General features: G+C 43.1%; 1 protein-coding gene across 6 annotated transcripts in view; it reads right to left on the reverse strand.

Annotated features, from left to right (window-relative positions):
* The window catches only part of tp73 (tumor protein p73), a gene marked incomplete at its 3' end in the record, with an annotated part of 47,963 nt that overhangs the window by 21,824 nt on the left and 8,544 nt on the right, over positions 1-17,595 (reverse strand). For 4 of the 6 annotated variants that reach the window (XM_079489926.1, XM_079489925.1, XM_079489927.1 and 1 more), the window contains 2 exons: positions 16,593-16,746; positions 6,215-6,466 (listed from right to left, as the gene is read on the reverse strand). In XM_079489926.1, coding sequence (XP_079346052.1) covers positions 6,215-6,466; positions 16,593-16,746 — 406 coding nt within the window. Of the gene's footprint in view, positions 1-6,214; positions 6,467-8,199; positions 8,316-16,592; positions 16,747-17,595 lie in introns of those variants that run through there. The other 2 variants (XM_079489929.1, XM_079489928.1) reach the window with 1 other exon arrangement.

The raw sequence follows: 17,595 nt of genomic DNA on the forward strand, positions 1-17,595 counted from the left end.
GCAGGTTACAACTAACCCGTGGCAGGGTAAAACTAACCCGTGGCTTCTTGTGAGGTTAGGTTCAGGGTTGGGTTTTGGGTAGGGTGTCGGACTCATGACTGTAGGACTGTTAGTATGTTGGACCAAACACATGCACCCCAGACAGAGGCGTAGTTTAGCGTTAGTTTTTTCTCACTTCACACATCTGGCTATCATCTGATTTGAAATGGCCTGCCGGGGCCACCTACCTATAGGCACTGTGGCTTCTTTCTTTCTTTCTTTCTTTCTTTCTTTTTTTTCAATTTACGTTTTATTGAATTTTAATCAAACATACATGAAAACGAAACGACTGACAATTGACAATACATACAACCGAAAACAAAACAAGACAATATACGTACAATACACACAAGGGGAAATGTCTGCCTCTCTTCTCTATTGATGATCATTCATAATACATAAGTACCTCAAACAGGTGCATATACAGGTTTCTTTCTTTCTTTCTTTCTTTCTTTCTTTCTTTCTTTCTTTCTTTCTTTCTTTCTTTCTTTCTTTCTTTCTTTCTTTCTTGTTTGGACTTTTTATGCCTTTATTAGATAGGACAGTAGGATGATAGGAAATCGGGAGAGAGATGGGGAGTGACACGCAGCAAAGGTCGTTGGGATCGGGACTCGAACCTGCAGCACGCTGTCAAGCTACATTGTAGCCTCCTAGTAGGTGCCAGGGCTTCTGATTGGTCTGTGGGCGGGGCGGGACCAGCGGCTTCCAATGTAAAGGTGCGGAGTGGGAGAGAGCCTTCCAATGAATAATTGGAGTCACTTCCTGACTTGCCTACATAATTGGTGATGTTTGGAAAAACCTCAGAACGAGCGTCTCTGTCTGGATTTGTCAAATTCCTTCAAAAACAGACGATCTATAAGCTCACACTGCGATTCATCGCAAACCAGTATTATAATATTCTCACATTGATTTTTTTATTTGAATTGAATTGAATTGAATTGCGGGTTCAATTCAATTCAATTCAATTCAATTCAATTCAATTCAATTCAATTCAATTCAATTCAATTCAATTCAATTCAATTCATATTGATATATGGGGCTTCCTCTCTAACAGAAGTCAACAGTGTGCTGCCACAAACGGAACCATGCTGCCAGTCCATCATACAGAGAACATGCTCACAGGAACGTTTTCAATGAGGAATGCCATTTATTCCATAGTTAAGAGGTGGCTAGCAGACAGAAACAAAGGCATTTTTGCACAGGAGCCTTTAGTCTTTACCCAGTTAATCTCCTTAATCCTTGCACACCACCTACTTACATGGCAGACAGAGAGGCAGAGAGAGAGAGAGAGAGAGAGAGAGAGAGAGAGAGAGAGAGGTACAGAAAAGATATAGAGAAAAACATACAAAAGAGAGAAATGGACAAAGAAAGAAGGTTATGGAAGAGACAGATGGTTATATAAAGAGAAATGGAAAGAGAGAGAGTGAGAAATTAGACAAAGAGACAGATTACCAGGCAGGCAGTCACACAGTAAAATTCTCTGTGATAATATTACTCTGAGAATGGACCCTTGCGGATCGTGTTTTCACTCTGAGCAGGTGATTCGGTAACTGATTGTAGTCAATATGCCCCTATGGCATGGCATGGCATTCACCATTGCCCGAGGCCACCAAAAACGGAGCAACAGGAAACCAAGAGTCTGTTAACCCCTTCATAAAAACAAGGTGACTCAGTCTAGCCCACACAGTCATTCTCTTTGTCAAGATTCACGCAGGTTCAAGCACAGACCTTACACTGGATTAAAGATTTTACACAGACATTTCACATATACGCACACCAATGAGTGCGTGCGCACACACACACACACACACGCACACGCACACGCACACACACACACACACACACACACAGTTGTTATTTTTGGGGGAATCCCCTCATGGAGAGCTCTTTCACTCTGAGTGGCTTGACTATAATCTCTTTCCCTTTTCAAAACCGACACTTCTAAAAGGTCCTGGCTGGCATGATCTTGGAGCTCTCGAAAGAAAGAATATGGGCCCATCTGGGTCAGGAAACTCAGGATCCCCCGGTCATCATAACTGGCTGATGTGTGGTCAGGAAACTCAGGATCCCCTGGTCATAACTGGCTGATGTGTGGTCAGGAAACTCAGGATCCCCCGGTCATAACTGGCTGATGTGTGGTCAGGAAACTCAGGATCCCCCGGTCATAACTGGCTGATGTGTGGTCAGGAAACTCAGGATCCCCCGGTCATAACTGGCTGATGTGTGGCCAGGAAACTCAGGATCCCCCGGTCATCATAACTGGCTGATGTGTGGCCAGGAAACTCAGGATCCCCCGTTCATCATAACTGGCTGATGTGTGGCCAGGAAGACCAGGATCCCCTGGTCATAACTGGCTGATGTGTGGCCAGGAAAAGGGAGGTCTGGGTCTCTGGGATTCTCCTTTGGAACGGCTGCCTCAGTGACCCAACTCCAGATAAGCGGTTGAAGATGGGCGGATGTCCATATGATGAAAAATGATGCTTTTAGGATATGTTTTAAAGCACTTAAATGCCTCTGACTGTCTCTGCCAATGGTATAATCAGACACGCATCATAAAATCACTTGGCCTTAATTCCCATTCTAATCCCTCCTGCTTTATGACAGCTGAGGCATCCGAATAATCACAGCCTTCTTCTGAACACTCATTCTTCTGCTGCCTCATCATCCACACTTAAAAGTCGTGTGCCAGTCTGAACTCCCAACGTGAGGTAATAATAACAGTGTCTCTGCTCTTATACCGTGACACACATGTTGTGTGGAACACTAATGCCTTCCCATTGTCCCCCGCCCCAGGTGAAAACAATCAAGGAGTGATTAAATGGTTTTGGGAACTTATATGGGTGATGAGCCTTCTCTGCGTGCAAGTTTAAAATGTTCAACTATTACGATATATATTATGTATTAGTATACTATACCATTACTAATTTATTATAGAGACTGACCTCTCCACAGTACATATAGCACAACATTTGCAGTCATTCATACAGCATTGTGTGGTTGTATGCCTCCACCAACCAGTTGCTGTTTACATCCATGACTGTGCATACTCATATAGCATCATTATGTGGTGAAGACATTATAGGAGTTCTATAGGCTAAGAAACATCATGTTCATTGGGTAATGCCTCCAGCCATGGCTGACAATGGGGAATGTATCGATATATTAAAATTCATTTTCTCAACTTCTAAATGACAAACCTCTGTGCTATAACTCTGAAACCAAAGCTAAATCCAACCACACCATACAGTATGTCTTGTTTTCAGTGGTTTCTTAAACTATGAAGCATGCAAACCACACCCGATAAGAAGACTCCAAGAACTAGATTAGGGTGTGTTTTAACATCTCCTACTGTATGTCTTGGCAAACAGAATTTGTCACAAATTACACTAAACAACTGGAACACGTTACTGCAATCCTGCCAGATTTTCCCACATTTGCAATCAGTTCCTTGGTAATACAAATTAAGCAACTCTTTGAAGACAATGTATACACAAGTCGCAACTTGTGTCTGGACTTTGTTTCTGTCTTCATTCTTTTTTTAAATTTCCGTACTTTCCTAGAAGAACAATTTATTTTCAAGATCTGTCTCTGTGAGGAGTGGCCGCAGCAAGCGTCGGTCGCACCGCCATGTTATTTTCAGCACAATCTTCCAGAATAATAATATTAATTAGATACATTTTTCCCCATGTAAAAAAATCTTCCTCGAGGATGTATTGTTGGTCTCCGGGGCGTTATGGTACGTTTCTTGGGTGAGTGAATGACCCGAGTGGCTGAATGGAGCTGAGAGGAGGGAGGAGATGACAGACTTATCGGAGGCGAGGACAGTGCAGAGATCTAGGCGCCAGAGGTGACAGTCCAGAGTGTGCTTTAAGGCCAGGGGAAGAAAAGAGATGGAGGGAGAGAGAAAAACAGAGCAGGTCAAAGACCACCACTTCAGTGGCCAGCGGCGGGGATCTTCTTACATCACTAAGCGCTGAGTAAAGAATCACCGCATGCATGAATACTTTTCAAAAACACAACCGCAAAGAGGCCCTGCACTTGTCAACACACACACACACACACACACACACACACACACACACACACACACACACACACACACACACACACACACACACACACACACACACACACACACACACACACACACACACACACACACACACACACACACACACACAAATGAAGGAAATGCAGTTGGTCTCCTATTACACAGAGGTCAACTATGTGACAGTCGGGGGTGACACCTTTATAACAGGAGACTTCTCATTGGCCCTGACAAATTACACAGCTCCCCTTTCACCTGTCTCTCTCACCATGGCTTCACCGTCCCTAGCGTGTGTGTGTGTGTGTGTGTGTGTGTGTGTGTGTGTGTGTGTGTGTGTGTGTGTGTGTGTGTGTGTGTGTGTGTGTGTGTGTGCATGCGTGTGTGTGTGTGTGTGTGCGCGCGCGCGTGTGCGTGCGCGCGTGCGTGCGTACGTACGACGTGCGTGCGTGCATGTATCTGTACATGCATGCGCACACTTCTATATTACTTTAATAGTAAGATGTCTCTCATAAGTTTAATATTTGCATGTATGTGATGTAAATGAGAAGGTATGCTTCATCATTCAAAATGGGATCCTTGGTAACCAGACAAACCTCTCATCCAACACATGTTGTCCAATCTGTATGGTAGAGTATACAATATAATAATATATAATAACTTGCCTTATGCAATTGGCGTGGTTGTCTGTCTCCCTGCACTTCTATTGAAGCATTTATCATGCCAAAGCCAAGGTCATGTCTCATCTAGACACAGGATCTCATCTGACACGAATTTTGACCTGATGGTCAAGACTCAATTAATGAAGAGAAGGAGGAAGTCTGCACACCGTTTAGAATGCTCCCAAAATAATTTATTACCAAAAAGCGGTCAAGAAAACAGCGTTTCGGCCATCATCAGGTTACGACGACTAACGGCCTATTCATGCTGATAAGGTGACCACCGAAACGGTGGTTAATTATAAAGAAAAAATCATACCTGTGTGAAGTGAGGGGAGATCTTATCATCGTACATCATCATACATCATGCGTATGAATAGACCTTAACTTAACCCGAACCATAACCCAAGATTCAATGAATCCCTTGAGCAAGCAGGCAGGCTCTAGTACCTCAATGGTAAAATAAATTCTGCACTTGCACAGGAAACCTTGCAGGTTCAAATCCGTGATAGAAGTGGAAAGTTACAGTGAAGACAGTTGTCTATATTTGATTTGTTACACAGGCTATTTGACAGACTCTGTAGTTCTTTTAACTACACTTTCCACTTCTACCTGCACAGCACAGCAAACAATAAATGGAATTACAGCTAAAATAAACTGACTATAATGAAATCTAATGGTAGACAAGGGAACAAGTCATAATCACTTCTCATTTTCTAGTTTTATTATTTAACTAAAGTCAAATTCCTTTCAACAATATCAATGGAAGAATGATCTCTCATGCAGGAAAAGGTTTTGTTCATCTTCATCACGCATATGAGCACATGGCCCCTTCACCTCACAAGTGGCACAGCACAGCACAGCAGAGAAAGAGAAAGAAAGAGTGTGTGTGTGTGTCTGTGTGTCTGTGTGTCTGTGTGCGTGCGTGCGTGCGTGCGTGCGTGCGTGCGTGCGTGCGTGCGAGAGAGAGAGAGAGAGAGAGAGAGAGAGAGAGAGAGAGAGAGAGAGAGAGAGAGAGGTGGAGATGAGACATATAGTACATCTGAATGGTCCCGTTACTTTCCCTCTCCAACGGCAGGCCTGTACATGTGCTGGCATGTTGTGTGTGTGTGTGTGTGTGTGTGTGTGTGTGTGTGTGTGTGTGTGTGTGTGTGTGTGTGTGTGTGTGTGTGTGTGTGTGTGTGTGTGTGTGTGTGTGTGTGTGTGTGAGACAGACACGTGCAAGCCTTTGATCATCTTGTATCACAGAGAGAGACAAAGTCAGATATAGGGAGAGAGAGAGAAAGAGTAGTACAGTATACACATACAGGCAGACAATCACAATTCCCAACCCCCCTTTTCTCTCTCACACACACACACACACACACACACACACACACACACACACACACACGCGCGCGCACACGCACACGCACACACAATCACATGGGCCCCCGGGGGCCCCCAGGGGGCGGTAGGTAGGTATACTTACGGTCCATGTGGCGGACTTGGCCGTGCTGGACTGCTGGAAGGACACCTGGAAGGTGTGCGGTCCCGGGTAGTCGGTGTTGGAGGGGATGGCGGGCGCCGGCGACAGACCCTCGAAGGTGGAGTTGGGCTGCTGGGAGTACGGCGAGGGGGTGGGCACGGCCGACGACGAGGCATTCTCCGAGCTGTAGGGGCTAGCGGACGCCGCGCGGCTCCCCAGGCTCTCCATGCTGCTGCTCAGCAGGTTGTACTGGGACTGGTGGGATGGAGAGAGAGAGACAGAGAGAGAGAGAGAGAGAGAGAGAGAGAGAGAGAGAGAGATAGAGAGAGAGACAGAGGGGGAGGGAGGATACAGGTAAAGGTGCTGCAGAGATGGGGCTTGGACGCTTAGAAGGGGCTCAGGTTACACAGGGAGTAGAACTGGTGGTAATTGCCTGTGTGCGTGTGCGTGTGTGTGTGTGTGTGTGTGTGTGTGTGTGTGTGTGTGTGTGTGTGTGTGTGTGTGTGTGTGTGTGTGTGTGTGTGTGTGTGTGTGTGTGTCTGGCGAACTACTTTTGTATACTTTCTACCCTGGCTCACACAGTTTGAAGTGTATAAGTATGTGTGACGGTGTGTCCAGGGCAGGCTAGGCTAGCATGAGGTAGGAAGTGTGTGTGACGCAACTGAAAGAAGCCTAATTTAAAGTCTGTCTTATGACGGTGTTTGCGTACTGATGGAAACTGATTCTCATGCGCGTTTGTCGGTGAGCGGTCTTGTCGCCACAACAAAGTGTGAATCAGGCTTACGCGTGTGTGTGTGTGTGTGTGTGTGTGTGTGCGTGCGTGCGTGCGTGCGTGCGTGCGTGCGTGCGTGCGTGCGTGCGTGCGTGCGTGCGTGCGTGCGTGCGTGCGTGCGTGCGTGCGTGCCTGTGCGGTAGCTGTGATTTCCATCCACACCATAGCCCCCTCAGGCTACTGGCTGAGTTGTAAAACACTGGCATAATCTGTGCTCTGCCTAATTGCCTGCCATTCCCCTCTTGTACGAGAAAGAGAGCGAAATACTGCTGTTAACTTTCAAAAGTTTATACCAAATTAACCTTTCCTATATGGATATATAAATATTTCTGACAGAACGTGTACAACTTTTTGTGTGTGTGTGTGTGTGTGTGTGTGTGTGTGTGTGTGTGTGTGTGTGTGTGTGTGTGTGTGTGTGTGTGTGTGTGTGTGTGTGTGTGTGTGTGTGTGTGTGTTGGGGGGGGGAGTAGTGCTGTGGTGTGTGTGTGTGTGGTAATGCGCTTGACAATGTTAGCAAAGTCTGGAGGGCCTTAACTTGCAGAAGACATGTATACATGTATGGATGTGCATTTGCATGTGCAAGTACTTCCCCAACCCAATACACGATTTGTCCCTGTCAAATAAATAAATAAATAAATAAATAAATAAATAAATAAATAAATAAATAAATAAATAAATAAATAAATAAATAAATAAATAAATAAATAAATAAATAAATAAATAAATAAATAAATAAATAAATAAATAAATAAATAAATAAATAAAGTATCACACACACGCACACACACACACACACACACACGCGCGCGCGCGCGCGCACGCGCACACACATGAGTCCATCATCAGTACAGTCGGAATCCATTGCCCTGATTATGACATCAAGCAATTTATACCAACAACACTTAATTTACCGTATGAGCCCAAATGAACAATCAGCCAACACTGACACCAGTTGATTTGAGACCCTTAGTACAAATTTAGCTGTCCAATATTGAGTGCAGAACTGCAGACTAGTGCACTGCCTGACACTGATGATAACACAAGGCTGATATTCTGTACAGTACTGTAGTGGAGAGAGAGAGAGAGAGAGAGAGAGAGAGAGAGAGAGAGAGAGAGAGAGAGAGAGAGAGAGAGAGAGAGAGAGAGAGAGAGACACACACACACACACAGAGGAGAGAGGGAGAATGTCAGAATGAACAGAAATCCGTTTCTCTACCTTCTTTTTCACGTAGTACATCCTCCCGAAGATCTGTGCTTGTCACCTTATTCAAAATCTCAGTTCAGTAAGAAACGTCCAAAACACAGCAAAAGAAAGGACGAGAAAGAGAGAGAAAGATGCAGGACCATAGTCCAACTAATACAGCTCAATAGAGGTTCGCCTAAATGGACACACACACTCACTCACGCACACACACACGCACACACACACACAAACACACATCTAAACCCACGGCCAGGTGAGGACCGGTGGAGGGAAAGCGTAAAGATACACTGACAGAATGAGAGAGAGGGCAAGAAGGATGGGAACCCAAAAAATGGTACGTTATTCTAATTATGGCATGCCCGGACATAGACAGCAATGCCGGGATGCATGTACACACACGCTCCTAAAACACCTTGTGACGGCCTGTGCTAGGTAAACACTGTCTAGTCTGACATGCCCTTGAGAGAGAGAGAGAGAGAGAGAGAGAGAGAGAGAGAGAGAGAGAGAGAGGGAGAGAGAGAGAGAGAGAGAGAGAGAGAGAGAGAGAGAGAGAGGGGGGGGGGGGGGGGGGGAGAGAGAGAGAGAGAGAGAGATGTTATGTTATGTTAGGAAGGAAAAACACAAATGGTTGAGAGGCAGAGTTCAAGGGTCACAGTAGGAAGAGATTGTGGTTGGTTTTCTATTATGGACAAACGGTCTCTGGGTCCAGCTTTCTCTGTGTATCAATACAGCATTAAGCTGACCTGTACTCAGTCTTGGGACGCAACAACTTGTCTGTCTGACTGTCACTCACTAAAACGCCTGGGTCACTCACTGATGTCACCCAGTGCAGTGACACATAATATACTGTAGCACTCGTGGCAAGTAGACGAGAAATAAAGAAGAAAATCAACCGCTGTACCTCTGTTAGGTTTCATTCGTTTTTTATTTCATTTCATTCTATAGTATCCCAGGGTTCATATTAAGAGGCCTGATGTCGAAATTTAAAATATGTCTTCTGAATCCTGACAGTTTTCTGAAATACCTATGTTTCTATATCAGTAGTGCTCAATATTTCATGTCAAGGACCCCAAAAATTTTATGTAATTGGCCGCCAACCCCCATTTGAAAATATGTTGTTCCAGGGACCTCCCAGAAGCAAAGATTTCAGTTAAAAACTTTCACTCTGAAAGAATATATATTCAAAGATTTGAGGCACATTTTCACAATTTTTCAAAAATAGCAGATCTACAAGCTCATAGCGCGGCACCGATTGTGCTGCGCTATGAGCTTGTAGACCTGCTATTTTTCAATAGCTAAAGTATAACATAATGCTTAAAACACCAAAAGGGGTTCCCGTCCTGAACAGACATTGCCATGGCCAGTGGTGAATTATAAAGATCATACTATACTGTACCTCAAGCTTCAGATGTAAAACAGTATGATAACTACTTTTATATATGTGATGTATGCCATGCTTTTTGTTATTGCTTAATGTAAATCGCTCTGGATTAAGAGCGTCTGCTAAATGCCTAAATTGTAAATTGTAATTGTAATTGTAGTATAGCACAGATACCAGAATGGAGCAATAATTCATAAAATGGAGTAAAAGCAACCTGAGGACATGGTTAAACACCTTGTACGTAATGGTTCAGTTGAGGATTGAGGATGAAAGCACAGAGGGTCAATGCCCTGCTGTAGGTTATGTGGGGCCCTGTGCACGTGTGCGTGTTTGCATCTGACCCTGACATAGGGACATGCCGCAATAAGTCATATAGGGACTTGTATTGGACAATGATACAGTGACACGAATGTCAAACACTTAAACTAACTGTGGAATAACTGATTTTCCAGGCATGGCAAAACCTCAATAATCTCTTCTTTCAAAGTTGTATAAAATATTATGAATCAAGAGGTTCACAGCAGTGTTGTTTTTGTCGACTAAAACTATGACGAAAAGTGTTCGTCGACTTTAGTTTTCACTGGCGAAAACTAAATGGAAACGAAATGAAAACAAAGCTATGATGACTAAAACTAAGACTAAGTATAGTGACAATTTAGTCAACAAATAAAAACTAGACTAGACACTTGGTTGCATGCTGAAAATAGCAGATCTACAAGCTCACAACACATTGTGGGCTTGTAGATCAGCTATTTTCTAAGTGTAAAATCAGTCATTACGACGGCAACAAGGCCCGCCAAAATACATTTTAGTCGACTAAATAAACTGAAGATTTAGTCAACTAAAATCGTATGATATTTAGTCGACTAAAACTACACTAACACTAAAACATTTCAGGTGACTAAAATATGACTAAAACTAAATGAAGTTTCATTCCAAAGAGTATGGCTAAACTAAAATCGAAATTTGCTGCCAAAAACAGCACTGGTTCTGTGGTTCACTGGTCTTCACCTGGTCTTCACCTCGGAAACATATTCAACTGCTGTTGTTTAGTCCATCACTCCTGAGTGAGATAGCTGTACAGTTTGATGAGACGAAAATATGTTTTGACCTGATGCCAAATATGGATCAACATGACTCAATATCTTGGCTGATACTGCATGCTTTGATGCCATTCTCTTCTATTAGAAATGCTCTATTCACGTATGTAGCTTGTGTGATGCCTTTGAATTCACTGATGCCTACACACCATTGTCAAAGGGGCTTTCCGGTGACGAGGTAAGCCCAGGTGCTGGTGTCAACGCCAGAAAATAGTTTTCACACGCACGCACGCGCACACACGCACGCACACACACACGCGCAATAGTTTTCACATGCACACACACACACGCACGCACACATGCACGCATGCACGCACGCACACACGCAAACACACACACACACACACACACACCACACACCACACACCACACACACACACACACACACACACACACACACACACACACACACACACACACACACACACACACACACACACACACACACACACAGGTGTGCTGGGTCTTAATACCATGACCTGCTTTGCAACAAGTCGAAACAGAACAAAAACCTCTACTGCCACTGTGAGTGACTGCGTGTGTGTGTGTGCGTGTGTGTGTGTGTGTGTGTGTGTGTGTGTGTGTGTGTGTGTGTGTGTGTGTGTGTGTGTGTGTGTGTGTGTGTGTGTGTGTGTGTGTGTGTGTGTGTGTGTGTGCGTGTGTGTGTGACTGTGTGTGTGACTGTGTGTGTGACTGTGTGTGTGTGACTGACTGCGTGTGTGTGTGTGTGTGTGTGTGTGCGTGTGTGTGTGTGTGTGTGTGTGTGTGTGTGTGTGTGTGTGTGTGTGTGTGTGTGTGTGTGTGCACGTGTGTGACTGTGTGTGTGACTGTGTGTGTGACTGACTGTGTGTGTAATGTGTGTTAAGTGTTTAAGCTTCCCACCCCAACACCATCTAATGTCCCCTATGGGCAGCTATCATGCGTAGCTGCCACTCAAAGCCCGGCTTGAAGGGCTCCAAACATTTACCGACCCAGATAAGCCAGCCACAACAAATCAGTCGTCAAGATGATTGAAACACAACAAGCCAAAGAAGGGAAAAGAACACAGCCCCTCTATAATGACCTGTGTTCACTCTCGTGTGTTGTACGCTAAACCGCTAATATGCCTATTTTAAACAGAATGGTTGTTTTAACACAGGCAGCTGTGTTGAAAGAAATAAGGGACAGTGGATAACAAGGCAAACTTGAGGTGATGTGTGCACAAGCACCCAGTTAAGCAGTGAAATGCCAACCTTCAACATAATTACATCATTATCTTCGTTATCTTACATAATGTATAGAAACGTAATGCTGTTAAGCCTTAGCCTTCTATGATAAATAGTTAAGAAGATGTGTATGGCACTGTGTTAATCAATAATTTACCTTCTTGACCTCTTAAATGTTTACCACCAAACAGCACACTTACTCACTTTCTGTCTAATATATGAATTTTCATTGCCTTTTGTTGTGATTTGAAAATGATACAGTGTACTCAGTTAATGTGCACAGAATTACATATACCACGCACGCACGCACGCACGCACGCACGCACGCACGCACGCACGCACGCACACACACACACACACACACACACACACACACACACACACACACACACACAATCATGCACAAACATGCACAAACAGCCATGCAGCCTCATAAAATAGTGTTGCAGTTGCTTTGCAAATAAAACAATACATGCCATGCTTCAGGAATAAATAACATACAATCCCATGTTAATTGCTGTGTGTCTAGGCTACGCCAAATATTCTGTAAAGTAGTGAGGTTGAGTTGATTGACAGGATATGTTAGCCTGCATGGTATTAGTTGTGGGGTGACATGTATAAAGGTTGCCCCCTGCTGGGAATATTTGTCAAACTGCAATTCAGTGTTTTGCCATTCATTCTAAGTAGTAAGTACAAGTACATACTAAAGATAATCAGTTCATGTATCATATATATTATAGTACATGGTGTAATATACATGCTTTATAACAGTGGTTCCCAAAGTGGGGTCCGGGGACTCCTAGGGGTCCTTAAGATAGTTCCAGGGGGTCCCCAGCTAAATGATAATTAGGAACCAAATGGACCCTTATGGGTATGTAACTCAGATAGTGTACAAATGGAACCAAACATTAAATTAACTTTGAGTTTACAATATAAACTGGGGGTACTAGAGATATAATATAAATGCCATTAAATGGGGGACTGTAGCCTAATTCATGTCAATCTGGGGGTCCTTGAAATTAAACGGGTTGAGAATCACAGCTAGAGCCGTAAAAATGTTCTCTTATGGGGGTCCCTGGCATGTGTTTTTAAATGGGGGTCCGCGGGCTAATAAATGTCAATTTGGGGGTCCCTGACATGAAAAAGTTCGGGAACCACTGCTTTAGAATATATCATATCCATATATCCATAATGCCATTGCCAACTGCATATCAGTGAATATGTATCATGTTTTAATGAATTACAATAATAATAATAATTAAGAGGAATATGGATGGATAGCAACCACAGTGTGTTAATTTACTCGTCCATTTAACATCGCCCATATACATGCATTAAACAAATTTACAATCTCACATGTGACATATGAAAAACATACGCCGAATAATAACTACAATCCTTTGAAATGGGAGTCACTCACTTTAGTTTTCATCCACATGATAAATATTAGAGATGGAAATGTTTTTGTTTTGAGATGGTATACTGTCAGATGTCACATCACTGTCAAACAATCAAGCAAGCAGACTAGGAGGCATAGTTGAGCAAAACCACTTTCTACTTTTCTGCAGATTCCAATTCCATGGCACTCACGTTGAGTCAAAGCAAGAGTTCATCAATGAATATAATTATTTTGTCATTCAAAGACTCTTATTATAATCATCTCACAAGAGCATTTATAGAAGAATATTGTCACATAACATAATATCACAAGCATTCAAACAAGGCACTATTAACAATGTCAGATAAAGTCACAGATAGATTTACAGGAAACAGTCAACTCTGCTGAAATGTGGAAAAAGTCAAATATTGTCTACTTACTGTGCCACAGTGCTGTGTGGGCTCACTGACGCACAACATCTTGGCCAGGTGGGACAGGCGAAAGATGCTAAGATCACCCTTTAACCCAGCACTAAGATGCTAAGATCACCCTTTAACCCAGCACTCTTAAAACGTAAACTGTTAGATGGTCAAGAACGTTAAAGTTGATGGCCAAGATACGGTCACCATTCTAAACCCACGACAGCAAGACTCTGTTACACTGCAGGTACTCCATTCCATAGAACAGAACATGATGGAGAGATCAAATTAATAGATACAAATTCTTCACTCTCTTCTCCTCCACCTGTTCCATTTGCCTCACTCAACTACCCTTGCAGCTAACAACAAATCTTGGCCACGCCCCTTCCTTGCGTTTATGACTATTCATTAACTCTGCCAGGCAGGCCCAGGCTTGCCCTCTGATAGATCAGATTCTACCAATATCCTATATTTTAGGGGGAGGCAGCCCAAGGTGTGTTTGGGGGTGAATTCATTGCTTTTTCTCAATGGATTTCTCGGTTGAAGACAGAGATGTAACAGAGCAACCGTGTCAGAGACGACACATTGACTCTGAGGCAAGCACGCTGCAAGGAAACACGCTGCACTGTCTGCTTCACATGAAATGTTTGACAACATGTATGATTTTTGGATAAAAATGCCACAGTGTCCCGGTTTCAATCTGACTCGGGGTCTTTGCTCGCTGCATTTCACCCCTCTCTCTCCCCCTCTCTCCCTCTCTCTCCCCCCCTCTCTCTCTCTCTCGCTCTCCCACCTCCCTTGTCTCTCTGCTCACTATCGAAAGAAAGCAGAAATACCAAAAAAAATTCTTTAAGAAATTGTCACATGAAATTTGAGTCAGCATTTCCAGAAGCTGCATGATAAAATACAAAGCAAGCATATTTCTGCTTGGAAATTTTGAACCAACTAGATCAGACAGAAATGCATAGCCTCTGGCTGCAACAAATAAATGGAATCTCTATGTACGCATGTACAGTACACGTCTGTAAAACCACGTATCTTGAATGAGAACGTATCTTGAATGGCATACGTTAGTCCGACATACCAATAGTCTGATATACGTGGCCGGTTAAGACTCACCCGTGGCTCTGACATACGTGGCCACTTAAGACACATACAGTACAGTACGTACAGGGTGTCGGACTATTGCGTGTCGGACTGTTAGTGCCACCCGGGGGGGCATTTCTTCCCAACCCACAAATATGACGAGAGAGCAAAATGGTTGCTGACTGTGAATATAGTCAATGGCAACCCCAGCCTAAGCTTGATTTGGCGAATTCCCCACACATGCCATTTGATTACTTTAGTCAGTCTACTTTCCACAATCAGTTTGCAATCTTCAAATTCTTCTCTACACATTATCCACATGGTTTACTGCACAAAGTCACTTTTCAGAACCAATCCCATATATGGGTATGCCCAAATTTACTGATAATAACATCAGACAGACAGACAGATAGAGATATGTCCATATACGTATGGGCACAAAAGGGACAGACAGACGGTTACAACGGGTACTCTGACAATAGGTATAACGGTTATTGCATAACCGGGTGGGGCAATTAAGGATTCTCTATTTGCATCGTTCCGGAGTAGGTCGGTGGTGCCCAACGGGCACCTGTCTAGTTCTCTAAATTATTCATAATAGCCCACAATGCACTAAACATTTTTCAAAAGATGGCTGTCACGCACGTAACTCAATCATATTCACTGGCTGGAATGCACACGTGCACGTACACACGCATGCACGCGTGCACACACACACACACACACACACACACACACACACACACACACACACACACACACACACACACACACACACACACACACACACACAGTACAGGTGGCTCTAGTCATAGCAGCAAGGGGGCTCTTGCCTGGTGTTTAATGAGGTTTTTGTGCATGTTTTGTGCATCCCCTCCCCTTAAAGTCCCAGCAGGCCACTCAGCAGAACTCAGCCAGATAGAGAGGGAGAGGGAAAAGGCTGCTGAGGAGAGGGAAACAAACGGTATGCTGTAGGAGGGAATCTCCTCTACTCTGGAGGGAAAACAACAGTGGAAACCACATACGGAATAAAGCATTGACCTTGTTCTCACTAGGGCTGTAACTAACTAGACCATACAAAGGAGGTAATTACAAATAAATACATCTAATAAATATGGTAATCCCAACAGAAGTTGTTCAGCCAGCAGTCAAAAATATTTTGATTCCATAATATGCAACAAAGAGAAGCATTAACAATAAAGTTACAAATAGCACATAGAGTTAAATGTTTATGATACATACGTATAACTGAACCATGTGGTTGTTCGATTATTCAATCTATTCAAACACAACAAAGAACCATGACAAAGAACCATGACAAAACAAAGGACACCTAGTGACAACTCGAGCTCTTTTCCAACATGTTGACATTAGGTCCTCATGAGGCATCCGAAATGAGCCAAATCCTGAATTTCAAACATATGGCATGACAAACCAGACTTAAATTAAACTATAACTAAATTGAACATAACCATGGATATACATAGTCAAGTAATAAATGCATCTATACCTAAAGTTAAACTATTGAATCAATCAATGTACTTTGCAGATGCCCTTTATAGATAACTCATATAACTTGAGACCAAAATACAAAGGAAACAAGCAGATCGGAATCTGAATGAGACCAAAAACACTACGAACCACGCGTCTTCCTGCTCATGTTCCTACTGTACCATCATATTGTCATTCACGTACCTGGTGTGACAGCTGTCTGGTTGGTTATCCAACATAAATGCACACTGAAAACTTGACACACTTGTCACAATCAAGTCACGTTCAAACAAACAAGACAACAAGGTATCTAAAATCTGTTCACTTGTTTATATATGTTCCTACCATGTGATTATCGTTCATATCCCTCATGTGGTAGACATCCATGCAGACCTCTGTGGCGTTGCAGTGGGTCCCTGGGGTGCTGGTAGAAGGCACTGGGCGGTCGCCTGTCTGGGTCCCTGCAGGGGGAAGCTCATAGTACGTGCTGTCCGGTTCCCTAGAGACGGAGAAAACACCAGAGATGTATGTATGTTGGCTAAAATCCATTTGTCTATTCTATAATAATAATAATAATTATTATTATTATATTTTTTGTACTTTTGTTATTTTAACTTTGGAGTGCCGGAAGAAATAGTTATAGAATATATACGGCTCTACATCAAATGGATCAGGGCATGGTAGGGCTGAACAATTCGTCCACAAAATAAAATAAAAATCACAATATATTAAATACTACAATTTTCCAAATCGTAAAAGTTGAAATTAATTGCATAAGACAGAGAGATCTAAAATATCTTGGCTCACTGTCTCAAGGTCATGATTTCAATATTACATTTTCTTAACATTCCTAGCCTTTGGTTTCCATTAATTTCAGCCTACTGTATGCAAATCAACTAGTCAAGCCTTAAAACTCTCCTGGGTAATTCAACACAGTGAATATTATGCTGCCTTTATTTTTGTCAATCTGAGCCGATCTACAATCAAGCCAATCTACAAGATGGCAAGGAGGACAGGACACGTCTACATGATCTACAGGCGTTGTGAGCTTGTAGATTTGCTATTTTCTGCAAAGGTTTTCCCCCGAATACAGATGCTGTTAGCGGTTAAATGTAAATGTAAATATGTTGACAGTGTGGTAATTACTAAATTGAAGCAAATTGAAGAAAAATAGAGGGAATGCGGCACATGCATAAAGTGAGTGGCAAAGTGAGTAGCAAAGTGAGTTTAACATACTTTTAATGCAAGGACTTTTCTATTTGGACTATGGGCTGTGAAGGCCAGGAAGTAGTTTATTGCCACTCAGTAGGCATTCCCGCATAACTTCCGGGTATGATGATGATGTCAC

Source organism: Electrona antarctica, assembly GCF_951216825.1.
Source record: "Electrona antarctica genome assembly, chromosome: 2".
Lineage (NCBI taxonomy): Eukaryota > Metazoa > Chordata > Actinopteri > Myctophiformes > Myctophidae > Electrona > Electrona antarctica.